An 18,072-nucleotide genomic window follows, 5' to 3' on the forward strand; every position below is an offset into this window, starting at 1 on the left:
GGTGACGTTCATGGGATGTGGGCGTCGCTGGCAAGGCCAGCATTTATTGCCCATCCCTAATTGCCCTTGAGAAGGTGGTGGTGAGCCGCCTTCTTGAACCGCTGCAGTCCGTGTGGTGAAGGTTCTCCCACAGTGCTGTCAGGTAGGGAGTTCCAGGATTTTCACCCAGCGACGATGAAAGAGTAGAATCAATATCAGTTTCAAAAAGGGTGTTTGGGGCATGCAACTTCCTCTTATTTGATGACAGAGAGTTGTGCTGTATGCCGACACGAATGGGGAGTGCTGCCTTCGGCCCCAATGTTTCCATTCCTGATGTCTGTAAAATGGAGCGTTGCAGTGTCACACTGGTGGAGGGATTACTTCTGTATAATGGAACCAAATGTCTTCAGGGGTTCCAGCCGATTCTTGCTGTTACTCCGGCCGAACGGCTTAGAAATAATCCAGGATCTGGATACGCTGGGTCCCCACCTAAACTGAGATCTCCTGCTTGGTCTTGTAAGTGGGACAGAACCTCCTCCTGACTCTTACGAGACCACCGACGGGCAGGGACTCCCAACACCGGATGTTCCCACTCTTGCAGCCAGGGGAGCGGCAGAAGACCCCAGAAGAAGAGGGTGATTTTTTTAACAAAATAATTTTGTCAGCCCCCTCATTTAAGAAGGTCAGATGGGGGATAGAAGAGATTATTCTCAGGGTGCCCACCGGACTTTCCAGCACCGTTGGACTGGCAGACACCCATCATCCCAAGTTGTGTCCGTAGTGGCATAGGTGCCTGCTAGCCCTGTGCAGACATGTGTGTCCTCCCGCTGACCCCCACAACCTCTGGGCATGATCCCATGATTATTGCATGCGGATTTATGGGCCTAATATGCCTACACCCAGACTACCTCACACTGGCATTTTTAAAGGATAAAACAAGATGCATTTGAGAACTCCCAGTAACAGTAGAAATATTTCTCTTTAGAATTACAGTTATTAGACAATTCAGTAGACTATACTTTCTCTTTAATGGATCCCACTATTACATTGCTTGTTGCATCAACAACAACCTGCATTTATATAGTGCCTTTAACGTAGTAAAACGTCCCAAGACACTCCACAAGAGCGTAATCAAGACAAAATTGGATAGTAAGGAGCTTTAAGATTTAAGCTCCCTGGGTGTAGACCTTAAGGGGCTATTATTTCTTTCAAAGATGTTATTGTTCTTTCGTTGTCTGTATACTTTTGTGTGGTGTGCAGTAATTCTACGGATCTTAAGATGGTTGAACTGCATCGGGGTAATTCCACGATCTGAAGGTCACGAGGAGCGCAGATCGGAGAATCGGAGCTACGATGTAGTCGTATCTCTGACCAGCGCTCGCTTCGAGCACGGCTTCCCCGCTGGGGGAGGAGCAGGATCTCGGAATGATAATTACTTTCCATTCACTTCAGGGAGCAGCCCATAATCAGCAATAAATTGGGACTGCTGCTCAGGCAAAGCAGGTGGCTGGTGCCAGGGAGTGAATGTGACATACTGGTGCAGCAGGGGTTGCTTTTTTTTTAAATGGTGATGGGAGCTTTACTCTATTTGACTGGGCTGCAGCTAACTTTGGGTGTACTTGATTGGGTGACAAAAGTGGAAAGTGCTCCATTCCCTGGAATGCCTCACCTTGATGATGCAACGTGATAAGTCAGACTTTCACCTAACTGCCGGATGGTTGCCAACCCTCCAGGATTGTCCTGGAGTCTCCAGGAATTAAAGATTAATATCCTGGTCACTGCTGTGAGCAACCCAGGAGAAAAATCATAGGGGCATGAAAAAAACTCGTGTTTTCATTTTCATTGAAAACTTTTGTTGATTAGCCAGAAAAAATATTGGAGAGGCGGGGAAAAAAAGGCTGTTTGACCGGCCGGGGCAGTTGGAGGCGATAGGTCATGTGATGAAACCTCCAGGAATATGTCTAACAAGAGTTGGCAACCCTAAACTGCCCTGGTGCTCATATGTCAGGGAGGCAGTTTCCATAAGCAGACCTGCGTGGTATGTTGTGGAGGCACGAGGTTTTAAGCTTGCAAAAAGCTTTCAATGAGTTTGGATCATCTGTAAAGCGAACCTCAGAATTAACCCCCTGCCTTGCCCCCTATCCTCAACTTGACAAAAAGATGGCAATTCTAGTTGTGTGAAAAGATGCCCCCCTCCCCCACCCCACCAGCTTCAAATTATATAAATATTTTTGTGCCTTACAAGTAACTACAAAGCAGTGACCTGATCTCAGGGTTCAGCTGCCATTATAAACTGCTCTTGTGGTTTATGGCAACATCTAAACCCCTGAATGAGATCATGGCCTTGTAATTGGTCCAGTGAATCTGTTGCACACTCTTTAGTTTATTTATGAAGTATATCTTTCTCTCACCCAAACCTTCTAGTTCAAGATATTGCATTACTCGCGCACATTATGTAGACAAATAATTATGCAGAAACAGTAGGTAGCTTTCAGCGCCTTTAATATTTGATGACATTTCCTTTGGAGCCAGCCTTAAAATTGGTTGCGTTTTTTAAAAGAAAGCAACGGCATACATTTTGGAAATGTAAAAATAAAAACGTCAAAATGCTGTAAATGTATCGACATGTCAATCAACATGTGAGGGAGAAAGGTGGGCGAATGATGCAGTGAGCCTTTCACGAGGATTCCAAACCAGTTACAATGGAGGATTGCACCTGAAATGTCAATTAATCTCTTACAAATGCTGACCCATCTGACGTGCACTTCAAGCACTTGTTGTTTTATTAATATCTGCTGCTTTTCTTTAGTCAGGAGTTTACTTATAAAGTAACAGGATATTGTGCAGTAGTACGTCAATACCAGATGACCGTTCAGACACAATACCACATGCTGTTGCTTCCTCTTAAAATTCATCAGATTTGTCTTGGACACAAAGCAGCAATCACAATATGCAGTGGACTAATTCTTCCTTACTTTGATGAGCCTGAAGACTGTGTTCAGTCCAATATTGCAAAACAACGCATGTAGGATTATACTAAACTGCAACATCTGAACGACAGAGACATGACATTTGTTAAATTTAAAGTGCCTTCCGCTTTCTACAAAAGATCTGCACATTGTCGTTGTTCCACGAATTTAGCCTCTGATTACCTAAGAGAAGATCATCTATCACTAAGGTCCATGCATGCACACAATGGCAAAAGTAACAATGGAGGCAATTTTTATGTCCCCAGAGTGAAAACAAATGAAGATAAGGCTTCTTTTGTGTGAGAGGGAGGAGAGCGAATATTACATAATTTGTTTGTCACAGTTTGTCAATTTGTTAGCTGCCAATCTCATGAATTCTAAATGAACAGTGTTGTAAAAATGATACTGGTACTGAACTAACAAATTTGAAAAGATAAAAAGATTATATCATGTTTGATCTATGTTGTATCTACTTGATCTCTTGTACTGTTTCTGTTAATTGCCTTTGATCAAACATTCTTTCATGCTTAAATAGCATGAGTACAAATATCTTACTACATTAATTTCAGACAAAATGAACGAATGTGCAGCAGTATCTCTCGTCTAAGCTCCATGCAGTAGTCACTTAATCTAGTAACACTAGGGTGCAAGGCCTTTTATACATGACTCATTGATATGATTAATTCGTTGAAGGAAGTTAGAATCGAAGAAATCAGGTACTGACATAAGAAAGTAAGAAAGTTGTTATCGGGGTCTTTATAAATGCAATACTTTTTTTGTAGTAAACCCCACCCCCCATTGCCGTGACATAAAGTAAAATGAATCATCAGAGGATTTGTTCATTGGTACTGTACCTCTTGATTTGTAAATGTATTATGCTGCATGACTTTCTGTGCTGTAAAAGTAACACATTTTGTTTCAGCCTTTGTATCCAAAGTAAAAATGATTTTTCAACAGATTGGCACTCTGCATTCTTGCTATTTACCTGTCCTCCACCTATATGGCATACGCACATAACTAAGTCTTAGGTTTTCTCAGAACAGTGTCCACTTTGGATCAATCACACACTCTGAATACATCAGTGATAACTATTATTTAACTCCCCTCATGGGAATACTTAGTGTGAAAAGAAGTGTTGCCACTCAGATTGTAGTGAAGTCTAATGATGGGCATGTGATATTTTCTTACTGTGTCCATTTGAACTGTGTTTTTAAAAAAAACAAAAAAACTTTTTAAAAAATTCAGCTGTACAAGTATAGATTTTGTCCTTGCAAACTTGGGTTGTTTGGAGTGGTCATTTTGAACTGCATAGTACCAGCATGAAGTACTGCTGGTTATAGGACACCGTTGGTTGAGATGAGAATAATTTCTGGTGGTGAATTAAGAGTATCGCACAAGAAGCATATTGATTTTGTGTGAATTTTCTTTAAGCGTATTAGTACTCTGGCATTTGGGGATTCTTTTAACCGGGCACAGTCACATGGATTAATGAACAAGCGAGGTTTAATAATATAAAGACAGGACATTCAACTTCCTATGCAACTTCATGCTTGTATCATCCTCACTCCCTGTTGTCTGGAGGAGGCAGCCAATTCTGTTCACTGTGCCCCCTGAGCTAGTATAATATCATAGCCTTGTAACCTGGTTAACCCTGCAAGTACAGGCACTCTAAATAACCCTAGTGACAATACTGTATTATGAATTTTTCAGTCTTGAGATTCTTGTATGTGCTTACTGCATACAGTAAAGTGTATGCAAATACTTGTACTCAGTCTATGCAAAACAACAAGCAAATTTTAAATGGCAGTAATTATCAGTGTGGTTCCATTTACTGCACAGAATATTAATATTTGTTTAAATGTAATGCTTGTTTTTAAATATCATCCCTTTTAGCATTCACACCTCAGACAGTCAGCAAGAGTTCTTCAAGATGCTGGATGAAAAGATTGAAAGGGTAAGATTTTAAGTGAAGTTCAGTGTTTGATGCTTTCCTTGGCTAATTAATTTCAAAGCATAATCTACTTTTCTCACGTTTAAAATTTCTTTCCCTCCCTCCCTCAACTGTCTTTCTTTCACATTCTGTCAGAATTTAGTCACCTTCCTTTTAAAGTTTGGCAATCTACAACAAGATTATATAAACTCTATAGCCAAATTCATCTCCTAAGAGAGTAAAATGTGCACTTAAAATGTTGCCGTGATTAGATTTATTGCAGTGATTAGCATTTCTCTAACATGGTGTGCAGACTTGTATGGCCAGAGACAATTCAGAAATACCCCCATGTATGTACCTGTGATTTAGGATTAGCTAATCAAAATGCGACAATACGATGAATTCATTTTTCTTTACCTACCAACAAATCTCATCTTCCTTTTGTCAGTTAATAAAAACATTAATAAAGTCCCAAGTAAAAGAAGCTTTGAATGATGATTCATAAAGCATAGCAGCTTACCAAGAGAATCTGGGATAAAATTGGTCTTTAGTTCCCTTGTGCTTTTTAAAAGCTTTATAGCATGGTGAAGAATCAACAAAAGAATTAAACATTAGCTAAGTAAACTCAATTATAGTTTTAAGGCTGCTCAACGGATTGCTGGCCTATGAATTTTATTGCTACTGTTCTGTTGATATACAGATGGTGAGTTTAGATCACTACATGCATAAAACACACCATCAACCCATGCAAAAACCCTCAACCCTCAGACAGCCAGATGCCTTGTTTTGATTGAGTCAATAACGAGTGCATTCTTTCGCCGTCCATTTTGATGTTAAAATCCATAGCTTAGGTTGCCAGGGGGGAAACTGCAGTATTCTGAATGACACAAAAACAGAAAATGCTGGGAACACTCAGCAGGCCAGGCAGCACCTGCAGAGAGTACGGACAAGTTGACGTTTCGGGTGTGGGCCCTTTGTCAAAACCGGAAGATATTACCGAAGAACAAATGAAGGGAACGTGGAGGGGAAACACAAACTCTCTGTCAGTCACACACGCACGCACACAAATAGAATGATCTGTAAAGTAGAAAAACAGGAGATGGTTAACAGGCAGAATTAATGTTGGCATGAGACGAGATTACTTCTGCCATTTAATTACAGGCTATTTTCCACTTTACATTCTGTTTCCTTTTCCTCCACCTTCCCTTCATTTCTGTCCCTTTTTAAACGCTGTTCTTTGGTAGTATCTTCTGGTTTTGACAATGGGCTCACATCCGATATATCAACTTGTCTGTTCTTTCCACGGATACCACCTGACCTGCTGAGTTTTTCCAACATTTTGTTCCAGATTTCCAGCATCTGCAGTATTTTGCTTTTTGTTCGTATTTTGAATGATCTCAGTACCCAATGTTTCTTCATGTGGAAATGTTAAGTTATCTTCCAACCTCTGCCACACTTTCTGCTCCTAAAGCCAACGAATACAATCAGACAGAAAGCTGAATGTTTAGAGATTTTGAGCAATTTTACATAGCAATGCAACTACTGTTGTACTACCCTCCATAAACTTGAGGTCACCCAAAACTCTGCTGCCCAAGTCCTGTTCTCCCATCACCCCTGTGCTCGCTGACCTACATTGGCTCCCGGTCCGGGAACGCCTCGATTTTAAAATTCTCATCCTTGTTTTCAAATCCCTCCATGGCCTCGCCCCTCCCTATCTCTGTAACCTCTTCCAGCCCTACAAAGCTCCGTGATCTCTGCGCTCCTCCAATTCTTGCCTCTTGCGCATCCCCGATTTTAATCGCTCCACCATTGGCGGCCGTGCCTTCAGCTGCCTAGGCTTTAAGCTCTTTGCTGCTCTACCTCTCTCTCCTCCTTTTAAGACGCTTCTTAAAACCTATTTCTTTGACCAAGCTTTTGGTCCCCTGTCCTAATACCTATTTGTGTGGCTCGATGTCAAATTTTCTTTGATAATGCTCCTCTGAAGCGCCTTGGGCCTACCTTTTACTCCGTTAAAGGCGCTGTATAAATGCGAGCTGTTGTTATTGACTTGTGCACCCTGTGCTTATTTAGCGCGTAAGAGTCATTTAGACCTGCAAGGTAGTCAGTGCCAGCAGTTTTACTACTTCTGTTTATGATTAATAATACTATACACTGCTGTATTAAACCAGACATGTTTCAAACCATGAGATGACATTGATCTAGGGTTGAATCTTTTTTTGATGGCAGGGAGGATTTTATTCTGTTTGACAAGAAATCTAACCTTAGTCTCAAGTAGCCTGAAGTTATTGTCATTTTTGTGTGTAACTGATACAGTTTAAGATTAGGATATGTAGTGTGTGTGGGTGTATATATATATATATATATAATATATATTCCAGTTGATGGATTTTCTCTGGGTTTTTTCCTACTCATTTGTAGTTAGTATCATGTAACAATGAAATCTCGCCGACTTGACATCCCCCATTTTTGATCTTTTATCAAGAGTATGTCATAAAAAGCAATGAAAGATTGCTAAACGGATAAATGTGCCGTTCACAAAGGTTCTTTATGTTAAAGTCAGTTACAGTTAAGAAATAAAACTGGTCCACAGTTGGTCTAGGATTTCTGAATGTGAACGATCCCTTGGTGCTGTCGTGGCTATTGGATGAAACCCTTTGAGAACTCTATTTCTGCTCAAAAAGAAAGTTTGGCCTAGGATTCCAATCATTTTCATATGTTCACAAGATAGTTACTGATGAGAAACGACATTTGGACCATCCTGGTTTATCCTAAAGTCTCCAGGATTTTCACCTCCATTGCTCTATCTGGAATTCTGTTCCATACATTGATTGCCCTGCCAACTCTTTTTACCAACTCATTTTGTACTTTCTGAGCTGCCGCTTCTGATTCCACTGCCCCTCCTAATTTGATAACATCTAGAAACTTAATGACTTTGCATTGAACCTTGGCATTCAAGTCATTTATGTAAAGTAGAAACATTAGTGGCCCCAACACTGAGTGGCACCCCACTCAATACACCCCCCTGTACCAAGCCCGACATTACTTCTCTAAAGAGTACTTGTTTTGTACCCATCGGCCAGTTTCCTATCCATTCCCAGGGTTTACTCTGAATGCTCATATCTTTGAGCTAAACTAATAGCTTTTTACGTGAAATGTTGTCAGATGCCTTTTGATAGTCTAGATGCACCATGTCGTGGGGATTTCCACAGTCCACTTGGAAGAAGTCAAGAAAGTTGGTCAGGCACAATCTTCCCGTTCTGAATCCATGTTGACTACGTTATTATTGTGCAGATAATCAAGTTTACTCTTGATCAATTCCATTATTTTACACACGGTGATTCATGGGGCTGTAGTGTCTGTCTTATTCTCCTTTTTGAATATGGGCATCACATTAGCCAGTTTCCATTCTATAGGTAGCTCCCCAGGCTCCATTGACTCCCCATAATGATCATCGGTGCCTCATCAATCTCCCCCTGGTTTCTCACAGCACTTGGGAATAATTATCTGGTGGTTATTTGTTTTAAGCCCTTTTAGCCCATTAGTATCCAAGTTATTGATTTTACCTGGGTTGCCTCTGTTTGGGCCTGTTGCTCATGTTTTCCCTTGTGAATACTTGGAGGAAGTAATCATTCAGAATATTTACTCTCTTGTCTTCACCCTTAGTGTGTCAGCACCTTTTGGGGTTTTCACCTTTTCTCTGACTGCCCTCTTCCCATTGTAGCACTGAAAGAATGTTTTACTGTTACGCTTAGCTTCTGCTGCCGTGCGTTTTTCCACGTCTCTCTTTGCACCTCCAGTCACCCTCTTAAAATGTTTCTGCATTTTCTCATATTTATCCCAATGAACCTCTTTCCCCTTTCTCCCTGCAGGAGTTGTTGGAAGTCATTTTCCCTCTTTATTTCACTTATTTTTTAATCAAAAAATATACTTTCTTCATAAAATTTGCAGCAATACATACAATACAGTTGTCATATCACATTCCAAACATACACAATACGTGTTATACAATTTGCAGGTTACATCAAGTACAGTTCAATGAACACATTGTACATAATTACAGTTCATGACACTCTAGGGTGTCTCATTGCATTACACTCAATACAGATTATTGATTACAGATTCATTACAGGTACATTACAGATTCATTACATCAATTTGCATTTTACATTCTGCCTGAGGGGTTTTTCCCTGATTGCAGCCCCTCGGTATACAATGGCTGGAATAATATTATGAATTGAGGCCTGTTCATTGCTTAGTTCAATACTCTGTCGCAAGTCTCCACTGTGCCGTTCTGTAACTCCTTGGTTTGTGAGAGTGACCTGGTGTGACTGCGACTTGACCGTTGTATTTTCTTCTCCCTCCTTCCCATCCTGGACTCCCTTCTGTTGCGTTCTTCTTCTTCCCACCCCTCAAAAAAATCGAGCTGCTCAAGATTTAGGATACTCTGTGGGGAATGTACAGAGCAACAACAACAACTTGCATTTATATAACACCTTTAACGTAGTAAAACGTTCCAAGACGCTTAAGAGCATTGCATTGATGCATCAGTAGACTGCATCTCCAGGGCACTGGCATTACTGCACTGAACAGTAATAGAATTGGGAAGGAATTCTTGCAATTTAACTACAAGTAAAGATGTGAAAACAGAAAGAATTTCAGCAGTCCATAGAACCAATAAAAACTTAGTGTTCAGATGGAGAACATTCGTGTCTGTGCCAGTTTTTTGCTAGAGCAATCCAAAACTAATCCCATTATTCTGCTTTCTTCCCGTAACCCTGTACATTCCTCTGCTTCAGGTTTATCCATTTTCCTTAAAATATGCAACGGTCTCAGCCTCAACTACTCCTAAAGTTTAAAGAAGCTAACCAAAGCAGGGATAGCAAGTTTAAAACCCAAAAATAACAGTAATTCAAATCCATTTGCCCTTGAAGATTGGGACATTTCACCAGTCCTGAGTTCTCAATTCACCAGTTGAAACCTTGTGCCATAATAGAGTACACCATCTAAGAGGAAATGGAATTACTAGTGACAAATGTACTTCCTGTCAGCTGATCTCGGAGTGGGATTGACTGGAGCTATGGAGTAAATCCCTAGCCTTGATCATTCTACCCTGTAGTGGGTGAAGACAAAAAAGTAAAAGTAAGAACAAAATGAGCAAGGTCAACATTTCATCTGACACAGTGGAGGTTCTGTGAACATCCCCATCCTCAATGATGGCGGAGTCCAGTACTTGAGTGCAAAAGACAAGGCTGAAGCGTTTGTAACCTTCTTCAGCCAGAAGTGCCGAGTGGATGATCCATCTCGGCCTCCTCCCGATATCCCCACCATCACAGAAGCCAGTCTTCAGCCAATTCGATTCACTCCATGTGATATTGAGAAACAGCTGAGTACATTGGATACAACAAAGGCTATGGGCCCTGATAACATCCCAGCTGTCGTGCAAAAGACTTGTGCTCCAGAACTAGCCACGCCTCTAGCCAAACTGTTCCAGTATAGCTACAATGCTGGCACCTACCCGACAATGTGGAAAATTGCCCAGGTATGTCCTGTCCACAAAAAGCAGGACAAATCCAATCCGGCCAATTACCGCCCCATCAGACTACTCTCAATCATCAGCAAAGTGATGGAAGGTGTCGTCGACAGTGCTATCAAGCAGCACTTACTCACCAATAACCTGCTCACCGATGCTCAGTTTGGGTTCTGCCAGGACCGCTCGGCTCCAGACCTCATTACAGCCTTGGTCCAAACATGGACAAAAGAGCTGAGTTCCAGAGATGAGGTGAGAGTGACTGCCCTTGACATCAAGGCAGCATTTGACCGAGTGTGGCATCAAGGAGCCCTCATAAAATTGAAGTCAATGGGAATCAGAGGGAAACTCTCCAGTGGCTGGAGTCATACCTAGCACAAAGGAAGATGGTAGTGGTTGTTGGAGGCCAATCATCTCAGCCCCAGGACATTGCTGCAGGCAGTGTCCTAGGCCCAACCATCTTCAGCTGCTTCATCAATGACCTTCCCTCCATCATAAGGTCAGAAATGAGGATGTTCGCTGATGATTGCACAGTGTTCAGTTCCATTCACAACCCCTCAGATAATGAAGCAGTCCGTGCCCACATGCAGCAAGACCTGGACAACATCCAGGCTTGGGCTGATAAGTGGCAAGTAACATTAATGCCAGGCAATGACCATCTCCAACAGGAGAGAGTCTAACCACCTCCCCTTGACATTCAGTGGCGTTATCATCGCCGAATCCCCCACCATCAACATCCTGGGGGTCACCATTGACCAGCCACATAAATACTGTGGCTACAAGAGCAGGTCAGAGGCTGGGTATTCTGCGACGAGTGACTCACCTCCTGACTCCCCAAAGCCTTTCCACCATCTACAAGGCACAAGTCAGGAGTGTGATGGAATATTCTCCACTTGCCTGGATGAGTGCAGCTCCAACAACACTCAAGAAGCTCGACACCATCCAGGACAAAGCAACCCGCTTGATTGGCACCCCATCCACAACCCTAAACATTCACTCCCTTCACCAGCGGCGCACCGTGGCTGCAATGTGTACCATCTACAAGATGCACTGCAGCAACTCGCCAAGACTTCTTCGACAGCACTTCCCAAACCCGCGACCTCTACTACCTAGAAGGACAAGGGCAGCAGGCACATGGGAACAACACCACCTGCACGTTCCCCTCCAAGTCACACACCCCCCGACTTGGAAATATATCGCCGTTCCTTCATCGTTGCTGGGTCAAAATCCTGGAACTCCCTACCTAACAGTACTGTGGGAGAACCTTCACACGGACTGCAGCAGTTTAAGAAGGCGGCTCACCACCACCTTCTCGAGGGCAATTAGAGATGGGCAATAAATGCTGGCCTTGCCAGTGATGCCCACATCCCATGAACAAATTTTTTAAAAATTGGAGCAATTAATTTTTCCTGTTATCTATATCTGTTTGCAGTAAATTCATTGTCATTTGTAATGTAACAACAATGCCAAGTATCTTTGCAAAGATTTTTATGCAGTTTTTATTTTACAGCGATGTCATTTGATTTTGTATTAACTGTTGACAGAAATATGTATGTTTTATATAGGTTTTCTGAGGATGCAGTTATTATTAGGAAAATGATTCCTCCCTGCACTTCCCTTTCCTTCCACTTGTTAAGTTGTACCACTCTGATCACTTGCCATCATCATCTCATCCTCTTCTCAGGAGGTCAAGGTACTTCTGTCCTTGGCTTTTCATGTCGACATACAATAAAAAGGGACAGGCCAGTTGGCCAAAAACCCTTCTCCTGGTCCTAAAAATTGTGTTAATAGAAACTCTTAGAAGTCAGCAAACAAAACGTATGGTTGAAAAACAGCTCATATCTGCCCATCTTCCTTTCTGCATCGCTCCTCTTTCTCTCCCGCTCCCCCTCTATCTTTTTTTTGAAGAACTTTCATGATTTTTGCACAACGATTTAAACAATATCCCGTTTGTTGGTCTGAAGTTGTTTTAGGAGAAGGCACATTTGGCATGCTACATCTAGCATGTACAGCCAGGTGTTGCTAAGCTCCATTTAATATTGTGCTACGTATGTAGGCAGCAATATGAATACATGCTCCTTGCTGAATGTGGGACGGGTTTTAAGGGGATTAGGTGGCACTATTCCCACCAGTTTACTTGAGAGAAAGAAAAAAGCCAGTGGTTTTTGGTAGCTTCCAAAAAGATGCAGGGTTAGCAGTAGTACTGCTGGCTCTGGCTCTCTTTTTCCAGCTGTTGGCATCAGTTGCTTTGTGCTGTACCTCTTTGAGTGAAAACATTACAATTCCCTTTCACTGAACATATTTGCTTGGCCTGAAATTCTTTGTTGGTATGCCTTGACTTCATTTTAAAATCCATGTAGAGTGCAAAAAGGCTTTCATCAAAACAGACCACTACAATTGGTGTCTGCTGATGAACTATGACCCAAGTTTACATTTCCAGGGAAGTTCAAGGAACCAGTAGCTCCTGTGTTTAGAAAAGATGATAAAAGAATGGTCAAAGTCCCAACATGCAGGAAGCAGAAGTCAGACAACTAATATTCCTCCAACCATAGCCAGTGTTACTTCTGTTACAGTCAGGAAGCAAAACAGCATTAGGAAAGACAAAACATCAAGTGCTGTAAAGTGACCAAAATAGCTCCTACTCTAATCTAATATAATTTAAAATAGCTCCTACTCAAATCTAATGTAAGATAGCTTCTACTCTACCTGTGTCCTCTGGTAAGCACACCAGAAATGTACAGGAGAGGAATTTTATATGTGCGATCTTTTTGCAGGCCAGCCAGTCTCTCCAGTACAACAGGCATCTCCAGCAGAGTTCTCTGTTTCACTCAAATCCACTGATGCATTTTGTCCCCACCAAACTGAAGCAGATATTTTGAGCCCAGATACTTGGGGTGCATCAGATGAGACTAAATGATCGCAGAAGCGTGCCTTTGTGGATGCAGGTGCTCGACCATTGTTCATAAACTGTAGTGCAGCTGAGATGATGGGAATTTTAACCCCCAAGGACAGTTGGGTTGAGGGCGGGTGGGAAGTTAAAATGATTGATTTTTCCAGCACGACCGCAACCCGGCTCCAACACGCCCACATCCGGGTTTAAGGGAGGCGCGTTTGGATGTGTGCGAGTAACCTATTTGGAGGCGAGCCCCTAATTAGTGCAGACGGGCGGGTAGTTATCGGAGCAATTAACGTCATTATGAGATGTTAAGTAGGTCTTTTTAAATTGGTTTTAAGCGACCTTCAAATTTAACGCCTCCAGCATGGGTTTCCCGGGGCTCATGAATCTCGCCAGTGAAACGGAGGCTAGAAGGGCCAGATCATGAGGTAATTGCCTTTATTCCACTCCTAGTGGGCCTGGATGAGCAGGAGCGCTTCCCCGCGGCTCACCAAGCTTACCTTTTAAAGACCCTGCAATCGGCCAAAACCCCCCCCCTCCCCACCCCAACGATGTCCGACTTCCCCCACCCCAACGATGTCCGACTTCCCCCACCCCAACGATGTCCGACTTCCCCCACCCCCCCATACAAACCCCGAAGACTCTGATCTCTCCCCGACCTCTCCCATACAACCCTGAAGACTCTGATCTCCCCGACCTCTCCCATACAACCCTGAAGACTCTGATCTCTCCCCGACCTCTCCCATACAAACCCCAAAGACCGATCTCTCCCCACCCTCCGCTGTACAAACCCCGAAGACTCTGATCTCTCCCCCACCCCCCCCCCCCAATACAAACCCCAAAGACTCTGATCTCTCCCCCCCCCCAATACAAACCCCGAAGACTCTGATCTCTCCCCGACCTCCCCCGTACAAACCCCGAAGACCCTGGTCTCTCCCCGACCTCTCCCATACAAACCCCGAAGACCCTGGTCTCTCCCCCCCCCACCCCCCCATACAAACCCCGAAGACTCTGATCTCTCCCCGGCTGTTTTCTCGCCTGACAGGCAGCCAGCCTGTCAATCTGGCTGGCTGCCGGGCCCGAAGCCTGGAAGAAAAAAATTAATCCTTCAATTAAGTTGCGATCGCAGAATCCAACCCGCTAACTTCATTTACATGTTTCACATCCAAAAAATACTGCCCTCCCCCCGCATCCCCCACCCCCGTGCACACTCTTCCTGGCTGCAAGTAAATATCAGGACCCATGTCTGAGTCCAGTGGTAGTGACATCTGCAGCAGTACTGTTGTAGATCAGTGACATCTTCTGTAAGACACCAATTTGGGTTCACTGAACTCCGGTATTATTCCTTACAGTAAGGAGTGGCTTAAATGAGGGAATTGATCCATCTCCACAGACTTTGGTTTTTGTAATGCACTTGTCCCATTCTGTAGTCTCCAACTCGGTTCTCCATTGTAGACTCTGAGGATGAGCTATCAAAAAAACAAAAATGGATCATCGTTAATCTGCGAAGGCACTGGCTAAACCTGCTCATTGTAAAACTGGCATAGATTCAGAAATTGACAGTCACTTAGTGTCCTTTGAGTGTAGGGACAGACATAATCTTTAGTCAGCCTGTGCCATGGGTTGCAATAACCTGTTTGTGTGGTGCTCTAAGTCACTGGGAAATTTCAGCATAAGATCCTGTCAGCGAGGTTGTCACAGAAACCGGCATCATTTCTGTGTAAAGGTGATCCAGGAAATTCAGGACTTGTTGTGCTGGATGCCTGCAGGGTGATTACATTCATCTGCATGTGCTACAGAGCTAATAGGTTCTTAAAGTATCAATTACCATAATTGGAACGGTGGAATACAAGGGGCCATCTGTAAAAGCTAACCTGGGGTGTTTAAGTGTTTGTTTAATTGCAAATCTACTGAATAATAGACAAAGGGAGCACAATGATAGGGAGAGAGTTGTAAGGGTATAACTTTTCCAGGGGTCTGATGCTTGACATCAGCAGTCACAAACTTGAATTGCAACCTGTTGCTTCCTCTTTGACATCTGCTAGTTTAATTAACATATCGTGAATTTGTTTCAGTCAACTCTGTAAACTGGTTGGTTTGATCATTGCAGCTACACTGTAGAGCTGCAGAATAGTGTGGTCAATAGCCCAGTGAAATGCACACATTTAACATTTCAAAATGCAATGCTTGGGTTATATTTTCTTGCTGCCTGCATTGACTAAGTCCATGTGGATGTGCACCGACTGCACAAAACAACTCGCAATTTGCCATTAAATTGGCAGTGTCAGGAGAAATTTACCCTAGTGTTTCAGGGGCGCTATTCCAAAGCTGGCATTAAGGCAGGTTCTTAGCAGTATAAAAGATCTTTAGCCTTCATCTGACCCATGCTATTGATGACACTAGGCACCAAAAGTTTCTTTTTACGTTTTCCATTGCACAGTATTGAAATTAATATGAACGGCTACAAAAATTCAGCCAAACATATAACTTTGAAATAGAAGTATGGAGAATGAAGGAAAAACAACAAGGATGTGAATGCAGTTGTCCTTTTTCTGCATACTTTTTACAATTTATTAATCCATTATAGTTTCATGCTTCAAAGCTGTTCTAAAGTTTTTAAATTTCAGTCTTTCTTCATGGACATTCTGGACTGCCCTCACACATGACGAGGTTCCTCACAGGCCATGAATGCACACCAGAAAATCACAGGCCTGATACCTGTGATTGTCCATCCATTTGAAATCAATAAATGGAATATCGCAGGCTTGCGCAGTGGGAGGTTCCTTGCGACATGCAATCAATAGGTTTTTGTTAGGTAAGAGTGTCAACGGAAATGGAGCTAAGGCAGGTACAGATCAGCCATGATCTAATTGAATGGCGGAGCAGGCTCAAGTGGCTGAATGGCCTACTCCTGTTCCTATACAAGCACTCCTAAAATCTATCCTAATAAGTAAACTATTTGCCTTTTCAGCTTTTTTGCCATTAATCTTATCATTTAGTGTTGGTAATTTAAGAGATGAAAATATTTTTCTTTCTCTCAATCCATCACCATTTGGGTAGCTTGGGTATTTTGTGGCCATCTATGTACCGCTAATAAATATTAAACTGTGTGGAACATGCCTGATACTTCCTGACGCCGTACCTTTTCATCATCTATTATGCATTAGAGTCTTTGCCGTATTCCTTGTTTAAGGTTACCATGTCTTCTGTGTCACTTTATGTTAAACTAAAAAGGTTGAAGAATTTGAAAAATACAATATACTTTATTAAAATAAATACTGCAATATACTCACCAACCAGTGCAGTTATAACCAAATCTGTTTCATTTTTGTTATAAAATTTGCTTGCATCCTAAGATGTGTGTTATGTGTAAAAAGTAAAAACGATGTCTGAATGCCAACAAAGCAGTCTCACATTGGACCCTAGATAAAAAGAGAGCAGTAAAGGACAGCTGTCATCAGCATTAATTCCATGAGCATTAAATGCCTTAAAGCTGACTTGGTTTAGGGTAAGAGAATATTCTTTTTTGAATTAAAATAACAATAACATTTACATTTTTTTTAGGGGCGTGACTACTGTTCAGAAGAAGAGGACATTACATAGTGCTAATCCCTTCACACAATGTACGACTACCACTGTGTATATAGACTAAAGCCAGACCAGTATGATCAAGTTACCACTGCGAATAAGACTACATTGGAGGTGGAAGCCTTTTGGCATTGCGTGCTACATTATGGGACTGATGTTTCCTTGCGAATGGAAATGCAAGCACCGCTGAGGACTATCAATGCTCTTTGCTGCTATAGATTTCCTTTCTGCATTCTTACTTTTCTTGCCCGCGAGTGTGCAACTTTGAACGTTGCCTCGAACTCCAAGGAGGACGGCTGGTGACAAATAGTAGGAAGTCTGCTTGAAAACACTGCATGGTTGACCATCATGGCTAGAAACTCAAGCTTTCTCTGATGAACTTTCGAAATCTGTGAAAGACCTCTGTCAAATCTTGTGAATTTGGTTTGATGCTACCATGAACAGGCCTCTTCCTTTTCTTGACTCCTTCAATCATGTCTACAAGCAGTGAATGGATGAAACGTCCAGCAAGCGTCCAAGGGCCTGTTACTTTCTACAAGGAGACTGTGCCTAATAAATCCAACCAATGGACACGGAACGTTGGATAGAAAGCTTTTATTCTCTCTTGGAACCAATAAGCACCTGTCCTATCCAAAAAAATATATATATATAAAAAGCTTTCTGTCTCGGTGCTGGATAATATGGTTGCTTTTAGCAGATAATGGTGTTCCCAGCGACATTTTGAATTTTTTTTTTCTATTAATAAAAACATTGTAGTTTCTTTCTGTGGTTTGCTTTTGCTTTTGCTTTTTCATCTCTGGTTTGTGATGTTGAAAACAGAAGTAGGATTATGAACTGATGTTCCTATTTATAGGATTCCGCACCACTGACTTTAATGGACCACATGAAGAGCCAATCACAAAAGGTTAACCTTTGAAGCCAAGGTTAATTGTTGCTTCAGAAAACCTTGGTGATATGGAGAAACAAGTGATAGGGGGTTTTTTTTGGAAGAAAAGCACAGATGTAGCATTCTATTACTCAATTTACCAAATCATAACAACTATCCAGAAGTAAATGCGAAAAGAAAGGAATCAATCGATGCAGGAAAAGTAAAAGAGTATAAAATACTGTTACCAGTTCTGACCCATTTAAAAAGTATTGTGTAGTTAAAAACTTTTACCACTTCGTTTTTGCAGTTGAGAGT

The 18,072-nt window shown here is 42.2% G+C and overlaps 1 protein-coding gene across 1 annotated transcript in view; it reads left to right on the forward strand.

Annotated features, from left to right (window-relative positions):
- Positions 1 to 17,649, forward strand: part of LOC137325529 (uncharacterized protein C1orf21-like) — a 190,297-nt gene extending 172,648 nt beyond the window's left edge. Inside the window, exons 5-6 of the mRNA XM_067990733.1 lie at positions 4,842 to 4,902; positions 16,866 to 17,649. Of these exons, the coding sequence (XP_067846834.1) occupies positions 4,842 to 4,902; positions 16,866 to 16,904 (100 nt within the window). The 3' untranslated portion in view covers positions 16,905 to 17,649. The remainder of the gene's footprint in view (positions 1 to 4,841; positions 4,903 to 16,865) is intronic.
- The last annotated feature ends 423 nt before the right edge of the window (positions 17,650 to 18,072 follow it).

This window comes from Heptranchias perlo, chromosome 9 (assembly GCF_035084215.1).
Source record: "Heptranchias perlo isolate sHepPer1 chromosome 9, sHepPer1.hap1, whole genome shotgun sequence".
Lineage (NCBI taxonomy): Eukaryota > Metazoa > Chordata > Chondrichthyes > Hexanchiformes > Hexanchidae > Heptranchias > Heptranchias perlo.